General features: G+C 36.3%; 5 protein-coding genes across 5 annotated transcripts; 2 read left to right on the top strand and 3 right to left on the bottom strand.

Annotated features, from left to right (window-relative positions):
- Positions 1 to 313: 313 nt before the first annotated feature.
- On the bottom strand, positions 314 to 1,126 carry LOC108605388 (filaggrin-2). Its single transcript, XM_017995057.1, has 2 exons — positions 1,111 to 1,126; positions 314 to 1,057 (listed from the first exon to the last, which is right to left on the bottom strand). Exons 1-2 carry the CDS (start codon positions 1,111 to 1,113, stop codon positions 314 to 316), a joined length of 747 nt encoding a protein of 248 aa, XP_017850546.1. The 5' UTR covers positions 1,114 to 1,126.
- A 2,486-nt stretch (positions 1,127 to 3,612) lies between these two features.
- On the top strand, positions 3,613 to 4,137 carry LOC108605936. The gene has a single exon (XM_033294443.1). The coding sequence runs from the start codon at positions 3,769 to 3,771 to the stop codon at positions 4,090 to 4,092; it is 324 nt and encodes a 107-aa protein (XP_033150334.1). The 5' UTR covers positions 3,613 to 3,768; the 3' UTR covers positions 4,093 to 4,137.
- Positions 4,138 to 4,771: 634 nt separating this feature from the next.
- Positions 4,772 to 5,648, bottom strand: LOC108605935 (cuticle protein 16.5). The gene is made up of 2 exons (XM_017995756.1): positions 5,540 to 5,648; positions 4,772 to 5,467 (listed from the first exon to the last, which is right to left on the bottom strand). Exons 1-2 carry the CDS (start codon positions 5,609 to 5,611, stop codon positions 4,847 to 4,849), a joined length of 693 nt encoding a protein of 230 aa, XP_017851245.1. The 5' UTR covers positions 5,612 to 5,648; the 3' UTR covers positions 4,772 to 4,846.
- Positions 5,649 to 7,447: 1,799 nt separating this feature from the next.
- Positions 7,448 to 7,834, top strand: LOC108605389. The gene has a single exon (XM_017995058.1). The coding sequence runs from the start codon at positions 7,448 to 7,450 to the stop codon at positions 7,832 to 7,834; it is 387 nt and encodes a 128-aa protein (XP_017850547.1).
- Positions 7,835 to 13,461: 5,627 nt separating this feature from the next.
- LOC108605390 (homeobox protein unc-4) lies at positions 13,462 to 18,657 on the bottom strand. Its single transcript, XM_017995059.1, has 4 exons — positions 18,552 to 18,657; positions 16,536 to 16,783; positions 13,902 to 14,041; positions 13,462 to 13,830 (listed from the first exon to the last, which is right to left on the bottom strand). The coding sequence occupies exons 1-4, from the start codon at positions 18,655 to 18,657 to the stop codon at positions 13,467 to 13,469; spliced, it is 858 nt and encodes a 285-aa protein (XP_017850548.1). The 3' UTR covers positions 13,462 to 13,466.
- Between the last annotated feature and the right edge of the window lie 3,743 nt (positions 18,658 to 22,400).

Genomic DNA, 22,400 nt, shown 5'->3' on the forward strand with positions numbered 1-22,400 from the left:
ACAGCAACAACAACAGTTGCTGCTATTGTTGTTATTGCTGCTGTTGCCACTTCGCCAAGTTACAGCTTTTTAAAGTTTAGTAATTCTCAAACATTTTCTTGTTGTTTCAAAAATTAATTAATTTTGCAAATGAAGCGTATTATATTATAAACATTATTTCATTTCCCTATTATAGTTTTTACACAGTTTTTTATTTTACGTTTATGCTTTATTTAATTTTTAATATAGTTTTTCAAAAAAAAAAAAGGTTACTTAGGTTGTTTAAAACGAATACTTCAGCGTGATCAAACATTGGATTTGGTGTATAATGCTACTAGCGGTAGAGATAGCCGCCATTGGAGCCATAGCGAGTGCCAGTGGAAGCGGCGCCATCATAAGCATAGCCCGATGAGCTGCCATGCTGAGCGTAGCCCGATGAGCTGCCATGCTGAGTGTAACCCGATGAGCTGCCATGCTGAGTATAGCCCGATGAGCTGCCATGTTGAGCGTAGCTGTGATGCTGGACAGGAGCACGTGCATAGGAGTGGGACTGGGCAGAGGCGGCTGCAGTGTTGTAGACATGAAGCGACTGACGTGGCGCATAGCGGGCTGGACTGGCGTAGCTGTAGCTGGTGGTGCGGCCGACAGGACGAACTGCTTGAGTGGCATGAGCGGAGGCAGAAGTGGCGTAGTTAAAGTTCGTGGCAGCGGGCGCGACGGCTTGGTAGCTATGATGAGCAACAGCAGGCGCCGCTTGCTGGTGATGATGATGTTGATACTGATGTGCGGGCGCGGCATAGCTATTGTGACTTGCTGCAGGCGCCAGATACTGACGTGAGGGCGTGGCATAGGCAGCGGCTGAGGAGGAGGCTGCAAAGTCGTTGTAGCTCGCTGCTGGCGGCAAATATTGCTGCGTAGGCGCAGCCACCGAGGCATAGCCTGAACTAGCTGCAAACTGCTGATAGCCATTGTAGCCCTGGTGCTGCTGCTGATGTGGTGGCAAGTAGCGATTGCTCAAAGGACTGGCCATGCCGCAGGCTGAGCAAGCCAATAGCGCTAAGCAAATGTTTAGTAGCTGCTGCTGAAAATATTATTTAATAACAAATTGAATTTGTTTTAACATCTGCTTACCATCTTGAGTATTTGTAGCTTCTAACTGCTTGGCTGGGCGTTGATGAACTGTTGCTCACTTTGGCCTGGCGCTAGACTTTTATAGTCTAAGCTCATGTCTAGGCGCAGATCTTTGACTCTGAAAAAAAATAGCATAAAATAAATAAGGTAGATAAAAAATAAAACAAAGTGGAACCCCCACAAAATAAACTTAGCCGCGCATTCTCATTGCTATTATTTGCTTGTGCTTCTTCTTCTTCTGCTTCTTGGGTTTTCTGTTGGTCTTTTTGACTATTTTGTGCTTCGCTTCAATTACACTGGACAACAAATTATAAAAAGTGTATACATTATTAATTTAAAATATATCAAGTGCAGCACTAATTGTATGAATCGTAATAAAGTAAATAAAAATAAAGCACAAATGTTTTTAATAAGTGAAGTAAAGCCTCAAAGCAATGGAAAAATAAAACACAGTCACTAATATTTAAATAAACGAAGTTTAAGTTTAGTTTCATTATAAACAGTCTATAGTTAGTTATTATAGATATAGTGCTAGTTATATATATACATAGTTATTTTTTAAATGTTGTTTGTTATCAATTTTGTAGCCATTGAATCCATTTAGCTTAAGCATTTTTTTTTTTTAAATAATGTTTGCTATCAATCTTGTAGCCTAGTGAAAATGCCATAGAATCTATTTAGTTTTAAGCACGTACATTTCGGAAGTCGCAGCACCAAAGCCAAACAAAAATAAACGCAAATAGCTCGAAAGTTTAATTAATGATGCGTTTTTGCTTTTGTTGTTCCTTTGTGTTTTTGGTTTTGCTTTTGCTTTTTTCGCGCATTTCGCAGGTGAGAAGATAAAGTAAGCAGCTGATTAACAAATCGCCAGTGATGATCGCCCCGGTCTAGGCATTGGATTTGGATTTGAACGTTAGCTGGATGGATTTATATAGAAGACAAGTATTGCCGCAAGCTTGGGGAATTTCTTATATTGAGCTGTATGCTGGTGGCGCCCACAGTTTGGCAAAGCCAACGATTACTCACAATATATGCATTAATTATATTATATATAGCTTATGCTTTGGCTAGGGTATTAGAACAAAGCTTAAGCACTATTTCGGCTTTAATTATGTGCGGTTTATCTTGATCAACTTGATCGCTGGTTGACGTGAGAACTATTCGAGACTCAATGAAAGTGAAGCGCGGAGTGTTGCACATAAAAATTAATTTGTGCTTTTAATTGCCCGCAGGAGTTATGAAGCTTTAAATAAGTTTATAAATTATGTATCATAAAAAGCGCTTTTAGCATTTTATAAAAATATTAAATTTACAGCGCATGTGTTAGTCGCTTCGTTTTTGTTGTGTAAATTTATTTGGCTGTTAGCTTAATTTTTTTTCTTTTGTTTATTTCTTATCTCTCGTGTTCATCGCTTTTAAGCAACAAATTAAAGCTATTGGTAGTAGCTCTGGGTGTGTTTGAACAACAACAAACAACCATCAGCTTTTTATTTATATATATATATATATTGCATATATTTTTGGTTATATAATTTTATATTTTAAAGTTCAAACGCATATAATTTATGACAAATTAAAATTAATTTGTTGCAATTTTAGCATAATTTAAAAATCAATCAGCGTTGTTTTAATCTCTATATTATTCATTTTCAGCACTAAGCTAGCTTTATTAATAAATTAATTGTCTTAACTATTAAGTAGACAATTTGCTAACATATTAATTGCAAAAATAACAAAAAGAACATACAACAACAAAAGCGGCTTATGTTAATTATAATTATTATTATTATTTATATAGCAGGCACAGCTTGCTCAACGGCAAATGAAACTTGCCAAATAATTTTTTTAATTGTATTTCTTCATTTGATTTTTTTATTTTGATTATTTTTATGTTCCTGTGTGTGTGTGTGTGTGTTTATGTGTAAAACGCGCTTTCTTGTTCTGTATTATTGCCAAACAAAAGGGTAAATAAAAATAAAAAGCCAAGCTAAGCATACAATGCACTAGACTATGTAATACACTTTGATTTAAAAGTAAACAATATAAATAAATAATTCAAAACGGTTTTGCATCATAAACTTATTTCTAAGTATATTTTTGTTTTATAGATTTTTTTTAATTTAAATTCAATCATACATCAATTTTGATTATAACTGCTAACGCTAAAAATATATTTTAATCCAAAATTATTGTCTAAAACTTGAAATTTTGTAGTTCATATATATATAAATATAGAAAAATTAATGCAATCACATGATTAGGCACTTGGCATACCCTTTGCCATTTGGCAAAGTGAAGTGTATGAAGGAAAGTAAAAGAATGAAATCGGGTTAATGTTAATTTGCTGCCAAAACGTGTTGTTCGTCGGTCGGTCTGGCATGTAAGGAAATTGAGAAGCGCATGAGACGCGCATAGAAGGGCAGTGCGTTGCCCCAGCAGGATTTATACATATATATATATTGTATACATTGCGTATATATTAAAGCGTGCTAAGCACTCAACTCGCACTGCCTTCGTATCAATTGCCGGACGAGCCAACGTGCGCGGTATTTTTACTCATTGTTTTTTTTTTTGTTTTGTATTTATTTGGGATTTGGCTGTAATCAGCGCGACTTCATCAACATTTGCATTCCGGTTAGCAGAGTCCGCGCGTGTAGCATGCGTTTAACTTGCAACTTGTTGGCCTTATTGCTCGCCAGCTGCTGCTGGTGCTGCTGCTGCTGCTTTGGCCAGGTTATACCCACGGCAGCGCCGACGCCGCCGCCGCCAGCCAAAGCGCAGCTCTATCACTTCATCACAGAGCATCGACCCACAACCATGGGACAGAATCATTATATCAAGCCCGGTCAAGTGCTGGGCACATTCAACCTGGACTCGGGCTCGTTGCATGTGCGGCAGGAGGATAGCAAGCGACCCATTAGCAGCAAGCTCAACATCATATTTGTGCCTGCCCCGATGGATAACATTGATATTCGTAAATAAACTCATGCTTAGTTTTAACAAATGCATAATTTTAAATTATTTATATATTATAGCTATGCCAAGCGAATGTGTTTTAAATAATTAAACTTTAGAATTTTTACTTTCATTCATTTTGCTGTCATAACATTTCTTTATAGGAATTTTATTAATAGAAGCGTCTAGCTTTAACATTTTAAAATATAATAAAAATAACAATACAGCTTTTTTTATAATGAGCAATAGAAAAAACTTGTTTTGTGCTAGATCTATATCAATAAAAAAAATCACACAGTTTGGCATATTTAAAATTCTTTTAAATACATCAGCAGTCAATCAGTTTCCTAAATATCTATTTTACTGACTTTTAAGTGGAGATATCTCCGAACTATGCCATATATAAGTATTCTAGATATACGTATATATATTTTTTGCAGCCGCTTAAATTCCAAATCGCTGCTTACTAGTTGAGCCTATAATCCATTAATGCAAATCCCATGATTATAAAATTTTTAAAATGCGCTGCTAGTTTTTCGAGCTGTATCTCATTTGAAGTAGTTTCATTTGATCACTTTGGTTACCATTTTTTGTGCAGAGCGGTAAGATAATATTGTTAACTTTAAATTTCATATTAAAGTTAGCTCCGACTGCTCAAAGGACATGCAAATGCTTTGCTACAAATCAATCATTAAAAATCGTAATATTATTTTTTAACTTTGCTTTTTATTACTTTAATAGATTTAAAAAAAAAAAATTGTTCGAATACTCAGCGCAATGCTTAACGACGCTTGTTGTAGACATAGCCACCGTTGCTGCCGTAGGTGGTGTCAATGCCGGAGGTGTAGGTGCGGGTCACAGCTGGGGCGGTGTAGTGGCTGACAACGGGGGCGCTGTAGCTGGCGGCGGCGACGACGGGAGCATCGACGGAGACGGCGGCGGAGTCGAAGGTGGACTCACCGAGGAAATCAGCAGCAACAGCGGGGGCAGCGAAGGAAGCGCTCTGGAAAGAGGCAGCAGGCTCGAAAGCGGACTCGCTGGTGAAGGTGGTAGCGGGAGCGGAGAAGGACTCGGTGTTGAAGCTGACGGCGGGAGCGGCAGCGAAGGCTGGAGCCTCAAAGGAGGCAGCGCCAACATGCGAGTAGTGGCTGGTGGCAACGGGAGCGGAGTACAGAGAGCTCACGGCAGGAGCGGTGTAGTGGGTGACAGCGGGAGCCACATTGTGGACAACTGGGGCAGCATGGTGGACAACTGGGGCAACACGGTGGACAACTGGAGCGGCATGGTGGACCACTGGAGCGGTGTAGTGTGTGCGGGTGGGTGGCAGATAGGTGTTGGCCAGATGGCTCACATCGGCGGCAACGACGGCCACGAGGGCAAGGGAGACAATAGCGAAGAATTGCTGCAAGGTAAAATACAATCAATTAATTGATGAAGTGTTCAAATGTTAAACTGTTCAATATATCGAACCCACCATATTTGCTGTATACTGCTGCTTGAACAAAGCTGAGAATAGAACTAACTGTACGATCGTCCAGCCAAACATATTTATAGGCAAAATTAACAACTTGAAGTTGTTTTTTTTTTCGGGCAGAAACGACAAAAAACAAGCAACTAAAACAATGTCATTTGAAAACAATAAATTGAGAAACTTGTAGCAAACACAATTGGCCATAAAATATCGTTCATATCAGGCCATGTTTGTTTACTTTCCTATGCTATAGAGCACTGTTACCAGTCCACGAGCATTTAAAATAAAATTCAAATTTCAAAACATGTTTTTTTTTTCTTGCTGTTTTTTGTGGTTTTGCATATGCGGTTAAAGGGTATAACCCAGCAGCATCCGCAAATGATAAATTATTGCAATATTTATAATGCATTGTTCTATGGCTTAAAAAAAAAACTTATGCATTAAATAGTAATTACGTTAAGTGTCTTATAAAAAGAAATTCAAATTCGAGCTTGGAATGCAGCAGCAACATTTGATATACTTAATAATTCAAACTAGTAAATTATGCTGGGCATAAGTTTAAGAAACATGTTTTGCCTTTTAAAGGGTATTTAGCAGTCGCAGTCGTTAACCTTGATCGACTTTTAGTGGTTTATTATGCAGCTCCCAAAGCCAGCCAAAACGTAGGTCCAGTTTCCCATCCATCTAGATGTTATAATTGGTAAATTAAAAAGCATAAAGAACAGATAAACTGGAAACGCCATTCATAACGTGTGACTTAATCTGATTCCGGTATATGTTGATTGACGCATCAGTTTACAATTCTTTCGATTGCTGTAGCTGTGCCCTGCAAGAAATCAAACTGAACGATCAATCAAAACGAAAGCATTGAGAGGAGCTCGAACTCTTTAATTGCTCTTACTGTGCAAATAATGCGATTAATTAATCAACAGCGGGGGCAAGCAAAATAACAATCAACAAAAGCTGCAAAGTAATGCTGTTAAAATAGATATATGTATGTATATGTATATAATTTATGCAAAGTTCTCCAAAATGTAGAAATTGAACCGGTAATGAAAGTAAATATCTATAGCTACTGACTAATGGCTTTTAGAGTGTCCGCATATGTCTTTGCCATATAGACTCGTTAACAACTAGAAATACGTATATGCAAATGCAGACAGTTTTTCTGGTCTGCTACATTTAAATAATTTATAGTGCGAAATATTTTATTCTTATAAAAAAAAATAAACACACATAAAAGTGCTGCACAAGCGCCTAAAATTATATTGATTAAACTGGTTTATAAAACTATAAAATGCTAAACAGCAATTTATGATGTCAAATGCAAATGTTTTGTTCAAATTCAAATTCAAGCAGCGCGCGCAAGCGAACAGCGTTGCCAGACTGCTGCAGCCAGTTGAACAAAAAGTATCGATATGCCTAAGCAGCAGGGCAGGCAAAATTTAAAATACGAACAAAAGATGACGACACGTGCACTACTTTTAGATTTTTATGAACGGGCTAAAACCCAAAAATCCTTTTTTGTTTTTGTAAGCATTACGCAATAAATATCGAAACTGTCAAGCTATGTGTATATATGTTTGGCATGGGATTATAAAAATAAGCAATTACCTTTTGCAGGTAACACGACAGCGACTACAATGAGCTGAATTTCCAAGGGATTTCCAAAAGTTTCATGAATGACCAGCAGCTAGGTCGAGTTCTAGGCGCCGCCTGGCCACAGGCACACATGTGTTATCAATTACCTGCGCAGCCTGCTGCCCTGTCAGGTAAAACGCTTGCCCAACGGATTTTCCATTGCAATTGCTGAATGAACTGCGCAGGATATAAAGCAAACGCAACAGCAACCTGCATAATTAGAAGCCAAGGAGACATCAACGTGTAAACAACTCAACAAAGACTTAAGTCATGTATAACACACTGCGCATTATTTGCATCATTGCTCTGCTGGGTGAAGCTGCCAGTGCGCTGGGCGCCAGTAAACAGAGCCAATCATTGCCGTTCCCGCTGCAACTGAAGATTTGGCAATGCCGCCAACGCTGCTACCACAAGACGCTGCAGCAACTGGAGGATGTCGCGGTTTCCGGACTCTGTCGCAGTCGTCCCGATTGCTACATGTGTCACGACTACTGCCGCGTGCTTGCCATTGCCGAGTGGAGTCTGGCCGCATCCATGTGTGCGGATCGCATCTTCTGCAGTCAAGGCTGCCGCACAGCCTGCAACTATCATCAGCTGCATACGGCACTGGATCCCTTTGCTGCTGCTCTGGCCAACAATGCGCTGAACAAGGCGTGAGCCGAGCCCACAAATTAGCCTAAGTGCCACTTGTATATATCAGTGTTTAAGTTTAAATTTAAAATAAATATTATTATCAAATGGAAACATTTCTGCATTTCTCTGAGACAGTTTACAGTTTAAATTATGAATTGCCTGCCGCCCCTGCGCAAAAACAAATTGGCCAAGCTGTTGCCACAAAATAAAAGTCGTAGCCCGTTCAGGTCCTCTTCAGGTTGGGACTCACCAGCTGTTGTGTTGTCTGGTCTTTATTAATCAGCAACGTTGCAAGAGTAGAACGTTGTTGATGTTGCCGGGTTCCAGCTCACAAAATATGTTGAAAGTCTCTTTTTTTTGCAATATGCTGCATATGAGAAAATAAACACATTAAATATCGAAAAGAAAAAAAAATTATGCTGTGTGCATAGAAAAGCGCGCAACAGGTGGCCAGACTGATCAAGATATATATAAAGATATAGCAGAGAGAGTGAGCAACTGCGGCCGGATATTGATTGGGCTGGCCGCTTCTTTTGCTGGCCATATGTGCCGCAAAATGTTGCAACAATGCTGCTCAGCCAGCGATAACTAAAGCTAACGGTATGCATATATGTCTGCCTATAAATCTCATGTTTATTGTTTGCCTTAACACCTAATTATATAATTGCTGTCAAGCCCACACCACTTGCCCCACCACCTAATTTGGTGGCACCCCCCGCGATCTCTCACATAAAAACGCAAGACACACCAAGCACAAGCCACATAAAAATATCGATTTGAAGCCTATAAAAATCATATCACACTAAATGCTGCAGCTCAACATTTTTTATGTCGCACAATAAGCCTTGCAACCTCCATTGATAGCCACAACAACAAAAACGCGTTAATAACAAAGCTGTAAATGCAGCGGCAGTGGACAAATATGTTTTTTGTTTATAAAACTTAACAAATACGCTTACTTTATGTTAAATGCAGAGACAGCAAAGAGCAAGAGATATAAAAAATAACTAAGCTAGTTATATTAAATAAATATCATTTATATATATCGCATGTCTTTGTTGTTGAGTAATTTCTATTTAACGCACTCTACAATTAATAATTAAATATGCACATAAACTTATTTAATTTTACTATAGTTGATTGCCATAAAAAAATATACTTTCGAAACTGTTTGCATATATATTATTGAAAGAATTTATATTTCAAGCTATAGGCTGCAAAAAATATTGAAAACTACTTTAAGCAAATAAAAATAAAATATATAATTTTCATTCCAAAAGTTTTAGAGTCTAAGCGACATTTAAAATATATGACTAGCTAATTGAACTAATAATTTGTAATGAATTATAATAAATGTATGCAAAATATAAACAACATTTTATTAGCAGCTCTAATTTGATATTATTAAAATTGAAAATTTGTACAAAGTAGTTAAGGGCTGTCAACTTTTAAGTTATATATAATCTACATTTATATTTAGGCTTTGAAATTGAAGTGCTTAGTCTGAATGATTAATCCAAGCAAGTCAAAGCCTTAACTTTAATTCTGAAGTATGAAATTGCTTAAAGCTGCCAACAAAATGCATATACCCTTTAAAATTGAAAGCGTAGTCTCAGGCCAGCTGGGCAATTCACATGGAAAAATGTATGTTAGCTTGTTTGAGAGGCGAAATTAAAAAGTCATGACAAAACGCATGAAGAAAAATATGACAAAATAAATTTTCGGGCTGCATATTGAAGCAACAGGTGGCAGGCAAGTGAATTGAATAGGCTACCCCCGCCTCTCTCCATCTCACACGCTCTCACCCTTTCTATAACTTGCTTACCACTCAATGAGGCGCAATAAATTTGGAGATAAATGTTTATTTACGATGAAGCCTGTAAGCAGACCCAGACAGCCTGTCTAGAGACTCGAGAGTCGGGAGTCGAGAGTCTAGTCTTGAGCCGAGATTGGTTGGCCGACTGTGGAGAATTGAAATATATAGTATAGAAGCTAGAGAGCTATAATATTTACCAGTGATGCGGGCGTGAGCATCACGACTGCAGACGAATGTTTATATATCTATATACATATATATATATTAATTAATTATAAAGGCAAAGGCAAAAGGGATACCAAAAGGGATGCAACGTGCAACAAAGGTGAGAAATCAATTTTCAGTATCTCTCGCTTTATGCTTAATACTTTTTCCAGTGAAATGCGCCGACGACGATGGAGACGACGACGCTGGAGACGCCTGCAGGCAATTCTCCAGTTCCAGTTCCAGTTTTTCGCATTTTTTGCTTTGTTTTTGGGTTCAAGTTGAAGCCTCGGCACGTAAATTAGGATAACAACGTGAAACATAATTATTACTTTGGACAGATATGAGCAACGTCTACTGCGCCTGCGCCTCCAACTTGGCTCTGCTTATTGTTGCTGTTGTTGTTGGCCCCCAAATAAATGTATTAAAGTTGGTTAACGCCTTCATTTCAATCCTCGACTTTTTGTTTCGCGCGCTCTCTCGCTGCATCGGCTCGCTCCAAGTCTCCAAGTAGGTGTAATAAAAAATATGAATTGTTGTTGTCTTAAGCCAGCAACAGCAGCAACCAGCAACCACCAACAACAACAATAACAACAACAACATTTTGCAAGCTGAAAAAAAATCATTCAACGCTTTTTATGAGCCACGGCTGCAACTTCAAAGCTGCAAATGTTATTCGACATTAACTTCACTTCGAATATGTGTAAATTGTTTGAGTATCTCTGATGAATTGACCCGGGCCAATTGAAATGCAGTGCACAATGCTAAATCACAATTGTTGCCAAAAAGAAAAGGCTGTAACTGGCTAAGAAATACACTTTAAAATTTAGACAATGCAATGTTTTAAGCACTGCCAAACAAAATTTAGTGAGAAATTCTTAAAAAATAAATAATAAAAATATAAGCCAATGCAAATGGCATAAAAAAATAGTAAAATTATAATATACAAATATAAAAACAAATATTATTTTTTTATATTTTATAATACATCTACATACATAATACATATAAATGATATCATATCGAAATATGTCGCCTGCTTTTTGTTTTCACTGTTTTTGTTCAAGCAGCAAAAATAAAAAATATTTCAAAATTGTTTACAAGTAACAAGCTTTGCTAAAATATTCAAAATATATGACAAATATTTAATTCTATTAAAGAATGTGCAACAAAATGTGGCATGTGTGTGTATGTTTGTTTGTGTGTGTGTGTGTGTTTATGGCAATAGAATTAAGTGATTTCTGTGATCTGCAAGCGATTGAAACCTAAATGGTGCTTGCTGCTCATCAAGTAATTAACGCACAGTCGGAGGCAGCAGCAGCAGCAGCAGCAAGAAGAAGAAGAGATCAGAAGGAGCAACTTATGCGTTTGCCTCAAGCGCTGCTGCATAGCAGGGGGGCGCGCCTTGTAGCAAATGCCACAAAATTGAAAATGCAAAACGAAATTGGCAACTGGCAACAGAAACAGGCAAGACAAGCAGAATAAGAAGAGGAAGAAGAAGCAGTGCGTGCGTAATGAAGACGTTAAGCTGAATGCGCGAAACTGCAGAGCGAAGTTGCGTTTTATATATTTTTGAAGAGCAAAGAGGGGGGGTGGGCAGGCAGCTCGACCTGGAGTTAAAAGTTTAAAGTGTTTCTTTTTTTATACACTTTGACGTTGGAAAAGGGTGTAATGAAGTTGTGCAAATGTATGTAACTGGGAGAAGGAGGCGTACCACAAAGTATATATGCTTGATTAGCAAGACAAACTGAGTCTATATAGCCATGTCCGTCCGTCTGTGTGTGTATGAGCGACTGTTTCTCAGCAACGATAAGAGCTAGAGCAATCTAACTTGGTATGTAGCTGCTCCTATACCCAGGACATGTCACTTTTATTTTATTTTGTTTTATTAACTTCCCATTCCTAATTATAATATATTTAAAAATCAGAAATAAATCACAAATACGCTTTGTCTTGTTTTTGAACGATGCTAAAAATTTTAAAACGATTAGAAATTATTTACATTTCAATTTTCAATATAGTCAGCGAGTTGCGCTTGCTGACGCTTCGCTGCCGACGCAGTCGTTGGCGTCGCTGCTGACGCGACAGCGAAAACGAGCTGTGACGCGTTCGCTGTTTTGTATGTGTGTGTGTATGTGTTTGAGAGTGCATGCGTGTGCTTGATCTAGTCAAAGTGTATACAAAAGTTGGTTGCGCTCAACTTTAATGCGATCACTTGTTTTTTTTTTTTGGTGTATGCGTAACTCTTTGAGATCGGCGGCTCGTTTCGGTTACGCTTGCATGTTAACTGAAAATTCGTATGAAGGCGAGAAATTAATGAATCATTCACACCTGCATGACGGATTGTCGGCGTATAGGCTGTCTCGCTCGCACACTGCTACGCTGCCACTGCCGCTGCCGCTGCCGAAGGAGTTGCCTTCTAATTTATTTGCCTGATGTGTGTATTACATTTGTGGCTATGGCCAAGTGTTTGCGTCTGCGTCTGCGTCTGCATCTGCGTTTGCCTCTCGGCTGCGTTCTGCAGAAAAAGTTGCAAGATGCTGTTGCACCATGGTCCGAAATTCGGTGCTGCCACATAATTAATGTTGCACACGCTTACACCTACTTTTTGTTTTTCTTTTTGTGCACTTTTTTGACTTGCATTGCCCATGGTAGCCTCGCGTGTGAACTTGATGGATGCACTGCCTCTACGCCTTGCTGGCAACATTGCACCACACGCAGCCGCCGGGCACTTGGCTGGAAATTAAAAAACGCACACTGCCAGAGCGAGATAGCAATACGAATGGCATTCCAGGCAGTTGAATTTCCTGCCAGTTGCAAGTTCAACGTTCAAAAGTTCAGGCCAATAAAGTTGCACATTATTCTTTAATCTTTTAACACTTTTATTTATAGCGCTGCTGATTGCAACTAAATGTCTAGCTAAACTGCCACGCCCCCTTAAGTGCGCGCCGCCTTGCGCAGTCGGTGCTCAATTGCTCAATATTAAAATAATAAAGTAAAAAAAAATTAACTTAATCAAAAACTGCATGCATAAGTCTTAAAATATATAAAACATAAGCTTAATATATTAATTGGGCAAATAAATAATTATTAAGTTTAGCTAATCTTATATTAAAAAAAAACTTAAGCTTAATAATTTGCAAATTTAACTTGCACCACAAATCAAAAATAATTTTCACTAAGTGTTTTGATAAATTTAGTAATTAAAAAAGTATACAAAATACCATAATTACAACAAAATATTAATAATGAAAAAGCTTTTTTTATATGTGCTGTCATATTTTTTTATACGTTTTAAATGTATTTTTTAATACAACAACAAAAACTTGTTTGAATTTGTCTACACTAAAAAATTAAATTATAAATTTTGTTATCAATCATTAATTTTGTTAAGTAATGCTCGAAATATTTGTTGCCATTAAATAAATTGATACATATTTAAATTGAATTAATTAATCAAGTTATTTATTTTAAGTACACTTAGCTAAAAGTTTATACAGCTTAGCATACAAAAAAAAATTGATTATTTTTAATAACTGGACTTAGTTTAATAAATTCTATGCAGTCATAGCCTTAATTTATTGTAAACTTTTATATTTTAATGCAGTTTGCAGATGCTGCTAAAGTTTGTTTATGTTATGTGCCCAGCAAGGATTCGATGCTGAAGCTGGAATTGTAGCGGGACTTCTTGCCAGGCGGCAGCTCCTTGGACTCGAGCGGCTCGAGCTTTATCAGCGGCTGTGCCACCGAATCGCCGCAGCTCTCGTCCTGGCAGCTTCTTTGGTTGCTCTCCAAGCTGTCGCCGCATATGCCCACCACATCAATGGCCGACTCCTCATCGCCATCCCCATCCCCATCCTCATGCCACTGTTGCGAGTTCAGCTTATGCGCTGCCAGATAATCCGCACGCAATTGCTCCAGATCCACGGCGATGCCTTTCAGCCGCAGCTTGCGTGCCTGACGCTCCACGGCCTTGGCAATGCGCTTGCTGCGCTGTGCGCTGCTTGCAGCAAAGAACTTTAGTTGCATGCCCCACACACCTCGCTTCACTTCACTTCACACTTAACTTACCGCTCACGTGCCTGCAACTCGCTCAGCGGTATCGGCGCTCCGCTGCAGCTTTGGGGCTGAGCATTATGCGCTGGACGTCCCGGTCCCTTCTTGGTGTGCTCCTTCTTGCGCCACTTGGCGCGTCGGTTCTGGAACCACACCTGTTGTAAAAAGCAGAGTCAGTTGCATTATTTAGATTTTGCTGGACTCAAATTTGTATACACTTTGACATTTTTATAAAAAATGGATAAGGGTATTATGAAATGTAAAAACAGGCAAATAAAAAAAATACGATTTACACCCACAATATTGAGCAGTTAAAAAATACTTAAAAATCTAAAATAAATACCAAAACTGCTGTATTATGTTTTATAATACGTATAAATACCTTATGAGTTATTAAGCAACTTTTTGTTTTAATAAATGCAAAGCTTATTAGCAATTTATTTAATCTACACATATTTAATAAACAGTTTCTTAATAAATCAAAAACTAGTCACCAAATGATTTAAGCAAATTTTTTTTAAGTGCTTAACTTTTAATTTGAGTTGAATTTAATAAATAGCATTGACTCAGTTCTTAATAGAAAATATAAAAATATAATATAACAAAAGCTATGAATTTATACTTGAATTAAACCTTTTTAATTTTAAGTGCAAAAGTTATTACATTTATACATATGTATATGAACTATAGAAAGTTAGAAACAAAAGTTTAATTTCAAAATATTACATAAAAACTATAAACAAAAAGGTTGTTTTTAAGAATTAAAAACTAATCAAACGGCTGGCAAGCAATTTAAAATTTATGTATAACATTATTAATGAAGTTTATATTTGTAACTAGCATTAAAGCTTATTCATTTAAAATTAAGTGCAAAATGCGTATTTAAAATTAATATTATTTTAAGTTATTTGTAGCATTAATATTTATTATTATTAAAGAACTATTTGAAAATGTAAAAATAGCTTGAGAGTTTGTCAAGCTGCTTGCGTTTTTGATAAAAACAGAATCCGTTTATAAAACAATTATTTTGGCACAACAACAACAACAACAAAACGGTAGGCACAGTGGTGCAAGTGTGTTGGGGATTGGGGGCATGGGGCACACTATGGCGAAAATAACGGAACGAACGACATTGCACTCAATTTGCAATTTGCGTGCCACATTGTAAAACAATTTGGGTAGAGAGAGAGAGAGAGACAGAAACTGGTAACTGCAACTCAATTACTCAATAAAACCAATTACCTGCGACTATTTTTATTCATTATAATTCATTTTATTTCATTTCGAGTTGCGTTTCGTGTCGCTTGTTGTTGTAATGATTTCAATTGCAACCAAGGCTTAACCCTTTGCACACACACTTGCTGTCTCTGTCGCACACAAAGCAAACGCTCATGGGTTAGTTTGCATGTCAGGCGTGTGATTATCGTCGTCGGCGTTTTTTTACTCTTTATACTTTTTTTTTTCTGAGTCTTGGCATATAGCCTATGTCTACGCTTTGGCTGAAATTGTTTCTTGACATGACATATCAATTTGTCAATGCTAGACAGACAGACAGACAGACAGACAGTGAGACAGTTGGCTATAGCGTCAGAGTGAGCGTCAGAGGGGAGTGAGGGGGAGCTGCAATCAGCTGTGCTTAAAGTTGAGTTGAGGTTGGCCCATTGCATGCCGCTGCTTCAAAAACAATTTGCTGGCATGGCAAATGACTTTTCGAAAATTAAACTGACACATACTGCATATAGATATATATTACATATGTATGCGCATTATAGAATAATTATTTGTCACCCGCCCCCCACCAGGCTCAAACTACAAAATTGCTGCGCTTGAGCTGCTCGCCTAAAGAGCTTTGCTCATCCAATTAGCGGCGCCATTTTGTTAACAACTCTAGCATTCGTCGTAACCTCAATGCATAGCCAAACTGCAATCAGTGCAGCATACAAATGCATACATATATATACTTATTATTTAGTATAACTAAATTAAATTGAGTTGCGTGATTTTTCATTTAAATTGTTCGCTCATTGCTATTCAATTTATGTACTACATACAACGATCGATAAGTAAGTCATTTATCGATAATTTCTAAAAATAAATTGCACTACATTAATTTGCATTACTTAGTCTAAGTAACTGCACTTAGCAAAAAGATTCATGCACAATTTCAAAAAACTACTAACTAAATTAATTTTATGCATCACTTCAACAAAAAAAAATTACTATACAAATTAATCTAAAGCATGCATTTAATTAAATCAATTCAGCCAAAAGATCATTATATTACAATTTCAACTCAAACTAAATTAGTCACGCTACTTCATTTAGTTTATTATAAAACTATAATTAATTATATCGTGCATATATTTATTATATGTGAATATTTTTAAATTGCAGCAATTCTCAAAACGTTTTTGAAATTAGAAAGTTGCATTAAATTATTTTAAATAAAACTCTGAAGCAATTGATTTGATTGAGAGAAATATTATGAGCTGTTATCGATAATCGCAATGATAATGCTATTTGCATAATTTGTAATTATCGATAGCTTATGCGTTTGCACTTATCGATGCATATATATATATATTTTTTTTTTTTGAGCAAGGCACACACAATGGGGAATTAATTTAGATTCGCATCAGCATAACTCACCGCAATGCGTCCCTCCTTCAGATCCAGCCGCATGGCCAGAGCCTCGCGCATAAACACATCTGGATAATGGCTGCTGTGAAAGGCGCGCTCCAGCTCCTCCAGCTGCCAGGTGTTGAAATTGGTGCGCGAGCGACGACGCTTTGCCTCGGCAGCGACGGCGGCGGCGGCGGCGGCTGCAGCAGCAGCAGAAGTATTGGCAGCGCTGCTTTCGCTGGCAGTTTCATCGTCTTGAGCGGAGGCCGAGGAGACTGTGCAAGAGAGAAAAGTCGATAAGTCGTTGGCATTAGGCCAGTAAATTGCAAGGGGCAGTGGGTAGGGGGGGGAGGCTAGCAAGCGAGCATAATTAAGTGAGAAGCATGTGGGAGTCGCTCGCTCGCTCGCTCGCATTATAATTGCAAACAATTAAAGTCTATTTATGTAAATTTTGCAAGATATGCCAACGGGCAGACACACACACGGACAGACGGACGGACAGGCATAGGCACAATTGCCACGCCCACAATTGCAAAAGGGCCACAATCGCTGGTGCCTCTGTTGTTGGTGCCTCTCTCTCTCTCTGTCTGTCTGTCTGTCTGTCTGCCCCGTCGTTTGTCTTTCTAATTTATTGCAGCGCAAATTGGTTTTCACAATTAGGAAGTGGTGGGTGTTGGCCTCCTGTGCCACGGATATGCTTAAAGCGCCGCTGCGGAAGTAATTTACATGTTTTTCGCAAAAGCTCCAATTTCAGGCCACACCCACTTACACAGCAGTTAACCCAACCCGCCCACATTGCCGCCGCATTGCTTTAGCTCGTTTCTCTAGCTCTGCTCTCTCTGCATTTAGTTGCAGTTTTAAGTGATATTTAATTGCAGAATTTTGCCAGCTCACCAATTAGTTAGCTGCTGCTCTCGCTCTCACCAGAAGGAGAGACAGGCAGACAGACAGACGAACTCGCTTACATTTAACAAGGCACTTAGTACAAACCACTAAAACCACAAGCAATGCTTACTAAATTAACAATAAAAAAAGGGCAAACTTACAAAATTCGCAAGCATATTTTTAATTCGACGAGCTGCAATTTTAAATTAATTGCTATTTTTACTATTTCTAATCTATTTTTGCTTATTCAGCAATTTTTTGATTTATTTACTTGGCACATTTTAAAGCTTTTGAGCCATTTTCACTATTTTTAGTTTTAATTTGTTTAACGAAAACTAGTCAGTATCAATCAATAATAATATTAATAATCACAATCAATTATAATAATCTAACAATAAATAAATATTATTATCAATATTATTATTATTATTGATTGTTATTTATTTATTGTTAGATATTATCAATATTAATATAATTGATTGATTGCTACTTTGATTATTCATAATTTTTGAATTATTCTTTGTTGTTAACTATTGTTAGAATGTATTATTATGTTTTTTGTTTTGTTTATTAATTATATGCCATTTGTATTGTTAGCTATTTATTATAGTCTTAGAATGTTTAACATAAAAAATAATATGAAATTATTTAAATAACTAATTATTATAACACTTATGTATACAAAAAAATTTAATAAAAACAGTCTATTGCTAGCAAAGTTATTGTATTATATTTTATATTATTTAGTAGCTTTAATATTTTCTTGATATAATTTGATAAGATATGAATTGTAATTAATATAACTTGGCTTATAAGTTACTCATTTCATTTATTTATTTATTTAATGCAACTATAAACAGTCGACGATAAAAGAAAGTGCCTACAAAAAATATTTAAAATTTAAAAGTATTAAAAATTAAATTTTTATTTTAAAATTTGATAAGCTTATAGATTGGGAGTGTTAAACAAAAACCCAATCAGCTCTGGGTTAGTGTTAATTATTAATAGTTAAATCGCTTAGTAATAAATTCAGCGATAACTGTTGTTTAAGCAAAACTAGTTAAAATACAATGTAATGCACTATTTTAATATTTAATAAATTGAAAAGCGAATTGAATTAGATTTGTCTGCTGTTAATGAAATTAGCTGCTGACAGACACAGAGCTGGGCTAAGAGGTTTGGCAACAACATTTGTAATGATGACAATGATGCCGCCGACCACAATCTTGACTTCCTCGACGCATGTTGCCACAGCAGGAGGCATGAGGCATGAGGCATGCGGCATGAGTCAGGGGGCGCCACACACAAAAACAATGTGGATATTCATATGTTAAAATGCACACAGATTTCAACAATTTATAAACACATCTGCTACCAAATCGAAGGAGTGTCTCGAGACTCAACAACCCTCGATTGGTGGCGCGACCAAACACTTCATAGAGCTCAGCACACAAACAAAGCGTGCGCAAGGGGTAACCAGAGGGGCGAGGGCGAGGGCGAGGGTGGGGGGTGAACAGGTCCTTGTTTCGGTATCAGTTTTGTTTTGTAGTCCGGCTTACGGCTCAGCGGCCTCATCATCACACTTGAAAGAGTAAATAAAATATAATTCCTCAAGGGTGTTATAAATAAAATTATCTGAATTATGGTTTTTGTTGACTTTCTGACTTTTGTGTGTGTTTGACTCTCTCGCTCTCGCTCTCTTTGTTGCTTTGTTAGTTCTGTGCTTGGGGTTTGTGCCCCTAATTTGCTCTTAAGCATCCTCGCATCAAAGACGAAACTCAAAGTCATGCCACTGCCCTTCATAAGTTAAACGTAATCGATATGTGTGACTGTGGCCCAGTGGGCGTGGCAGCCATGTCAGCAGAGAACCAAAAAAAAAAAACAAAAACAAATACATTTTGATATATTGTCTATATGAACTATACGAAGTTCAACGCGCTTTAAATCAGATTAGGCCAAAAGGGATTATGACAGCTTTAAGTAAATGCATAAGTTGCTGGGAATAATAAAATTAGATTTAATTTATGAGCTGTGTTTTTAAGCGGAATTTGTATTTTGTATTAATTGTAGTGTTGGCGCTTTTAGAAATTATTGAAATTTTTATGCTTAAAGCCAAGTACTTAAATTGAAATTAAGTTTGGTGTAAGAAAATTATTATTACTAAAACTATTTAGTTTAAGTTTAATTCAATTGCTTTGTTCATAAAAATATTAAAGTAACATGATGTTTAGTTTATTTGTATTGTTTTTAAATGGGATTTTAAAGTTGCATAAATTGTAGTTTCGTTCCTTATGGAACATTTTTGAAATTTTACTGCGAAAAATTATACATAATTTAATTAAGTTTTAGCTTAAGCTGAATTTTGAGCACAAATATAATTGTTATATATATTGTTTTAAAACCATTGTTTTACTATTGCTCAATTAAATTAATAAATGATTATATAAGGAAATTACTATGAATAAAATTAATCATTACTTAAATTACATGATTAAATATTTGAGCTTCAACACAATATATATATATATATATATATATATGTAATTTAAGTAATGATATATGTATATATATATATATTTTTTTTTTTTTAATACTGAAAATATTAAAAATAAATTTAAAAAAAGATCTGCGCACTACTTTTCACTATAAAATTTAATACACTTTGCATAAAAAAAATGAGTCTAGTTATAAAAATACGCTTGGCATTAAAAGAAGCTTTCACATTAATGTGCTTTGTGCTTTTTAGCCGCAACCAACTCAGCTAATTAACTTTTTGTGCAACTTTATTTCCCACGTTCTCGGCTTTCTCAGCGTCCTACGCATTTAGCCAACAATTTAACACACTTTAGAGCTGGAAAACAAAACGCAGCAGCTTGAGAATTCTCTAAACAATTCATCAAAGTGCATAACGGCAGCTAAATGACTTTGACAGCCAACGAAAAGGGGTTACAGCAACAGCAGCAATATAAAAAAAATTAAAAAACTAAACAAAAAAAATATTTGTTAGAGGGCGCGTGTCTTCTTTTAGGGGTGGAAGCCAGGGGTCACATAATTAGTCGCCCTAATCGCTAATGTGATTTTTTCTACTAATTTTTTTCTATTTAGTTTACACCATTTTTTTCTAAAGCAAAACAAATGCAAAAGTGTGACAAGTTTCTAATGAAGCTTGGCAAAAAAAAAAAAACAAAATGTTGCTGACATTGGTGTGGCCTATAAATGCTAATGAGAGAGCCAGGCTACGTTTTTTTTTTTTTTGTCTACACTCAGTGTTTTTTATAGATTTTTATGGCCATTTTTTGGGTGAAATTTTGTGGGTCGTTGGATTGTTAACTTGGGTTAGGTTCTTGTTGTGATTTTACATGCAATACGGGTAGTTTTAGCTCAATCATCGTTATGGTCACAAAACGCCTTTTCCCGTGGGCTGCTCTCGCTCACTCTCCCTCCCTGCCTCTCTCTCGCTCACATTTTGTTCCACTTGAGTTTGTTTGCTTAACGACCTTTGAAATTAGGCACAACTAAAGGGCAATAGGCGTTAGTCTGGACCCCAAATTGCAGCAGCCTGTGTAGTTTAGACAACAACAACAACAAGTTAACAACAATTTATACTGTTTATATGCAAATTTTTATCGAGCCTCAGCAACTGTGCAACATTTGCTGGCCTAATTAAAATTTTTGGGCACTGTCAGTTTTAATGAGTTCAAAATACACACACACACATACAGTAAAACAAAATATATTTAGGTCAGCTGTGTTGCTTTTGAAAACTATAAAAATGTTGCTTGATTAAATGCAAGCATATTATAAATAATTAAACTCAATGCTACAAAATAAATGCTAATAAATTTGCAACACTTTTTTATATAAATAATAATAATATATAATTTATATGTATCAATTTATGTATAGCTTTTAATATTATATTTAAATATGTTTTTTTTTGCAAAATAAAAATATTTTTTTTAAATATTAAAAGCTACAAAAGTATGAAAACTTTATTCTCCAAAAGCTAAGACTATTTTAAAGTTATGAAAAATTAATAAAAATTATTCTCTTAGCTATGTAAAATAAATTTAAAGCTAATAAATTTCTAAAATTAACAAAACATTAAAGAAATATATTTTGTTTCTGTTCTCAAAATAAAAAACTATCTTGCCCATAATAATTTGCTTTGCTTTTTTTAAATTTGAAAATTATTCCAAGCTCAATTTCAAAACAGAAGTTTTTGGCTACCAAAAAAAAATATGGAAAATTATAAAAAAAATTTCCAATTCTAAATCTTTGGCATAAATCAAAATTCGCATCACAATTTGTTAGTTAATTATAATAATAATAATATTCTCTTAGCTATGTAAAATAAATTTAAAGCAACTTAAATATAAATTTCTAAAATGAACTAAACAAAAAGAAATACATTGTTTTTGTTCCTAAAAAAGTCTCGTCAATAATATTTTGCTTATGTTTTTTTTTTTTTTTTGCCAATTTGAAAATCATTCCAAGCTCAATTTCAAAGCAGAAGTTTTTTGCTACTAAAGAAATGTATAGAAAGTTATAAAATTTTGCAATTCTAGAACTTTGGAATAGATCAAAATTCTCATCACTATTTGTTGGTTAATTAATGGCCATAGTTTTGTTTATTGTTAGTTCACTGTAGTTGGCAATGCTTGTGCATGGATTTATGAGAATGTTAAAATTCTTGTTAGCTTGTAATTTAGCAGTTAAACAGATGCCGTCATTAGATTTGCTAACAATCTTCAGTTTGCTCGGCTATCACTTTAACGCGCTCTCGCTCACACTCTCTTGCGCTCTCGCTCGCTCAGGGCTGCGGCTCTTGCCGCACAGTGGGCAACAAATGTGTGGCACTTAAATTAATGAATTTCTTTGCACTTTGCAGCGACGGTAATTGGCGAGGGGCCGACACGAAGCCCCGGCCAGAGAACTGAAACTGACCTGAAGTGGCAGCAGCAACAACAATCGTGTGTTGCATGTAGGCCGTTGCGGCACTAGCGT

Source organism: Drosophila busckii, chromosome X, assembly GCF_011750605.1.
Source record: "Drosophila busckii strain San Diego stock center, stock number 13000-0081.31 chromosome X, ASM1175060v1, whole genome shotgun sequence".
Lineage (NCBI taxonomy): Eukaryota > Metazoa > Arthropoda > Insecta > Diptera > Drosophilidae > Drosophila > Drosophila busckii.

Coding starts and splice junctions, on each gene's coding strand:
- LOC108605936 (XM_033294443.1), top strand. CDS start 3,769: ATGCGTTTAACTTGCAACTTGTTGGCCTTATTGCTCGCCAGCTGCTGC.
- LOC108605935 (XM_017995756.1), bottom strand. CDS start 5,611: ATGTTTGGCTGGACGATCGTACAGTTAGTTCTATTCTCAGCTTTGTTC. Junction 5,468..5,539: donor AGCAGTATACAGCAAATATG/GTGGGTTCGATA, acceptor TTTACCTTGCAG/CAATTCTTCGCTATTGTCTC.
- LOC108605389 (XM_017995058.1), top strand. CDS start 7,448: ATGTATAACACACTGCGCATTATTTGCATCATTGCTCTGCTGGGTGAA.
- LOC108605390 (XM_017995059.1), bottom strand. CDS start 18,657: ATGCCTCCTGCTGTGGCAACATGCGTCGAGGAAGTCAAGATTGTGGTC. Junction 16,784..18,551: donor ACCTCTTAGCCCAGCTCTGT/GTCTGTCAGCAG, acceptor TCTCTTGCACAG/TCTCCTCGGCCTCCGCTCAA. Junction 13,831..13,901: donor GAGTTGCAGGCACGTGAGCG/GTAAGTTAAGTG, acceptor TGCTGCAAGCAG/CGCACAGCGCAGCAAGCGCA.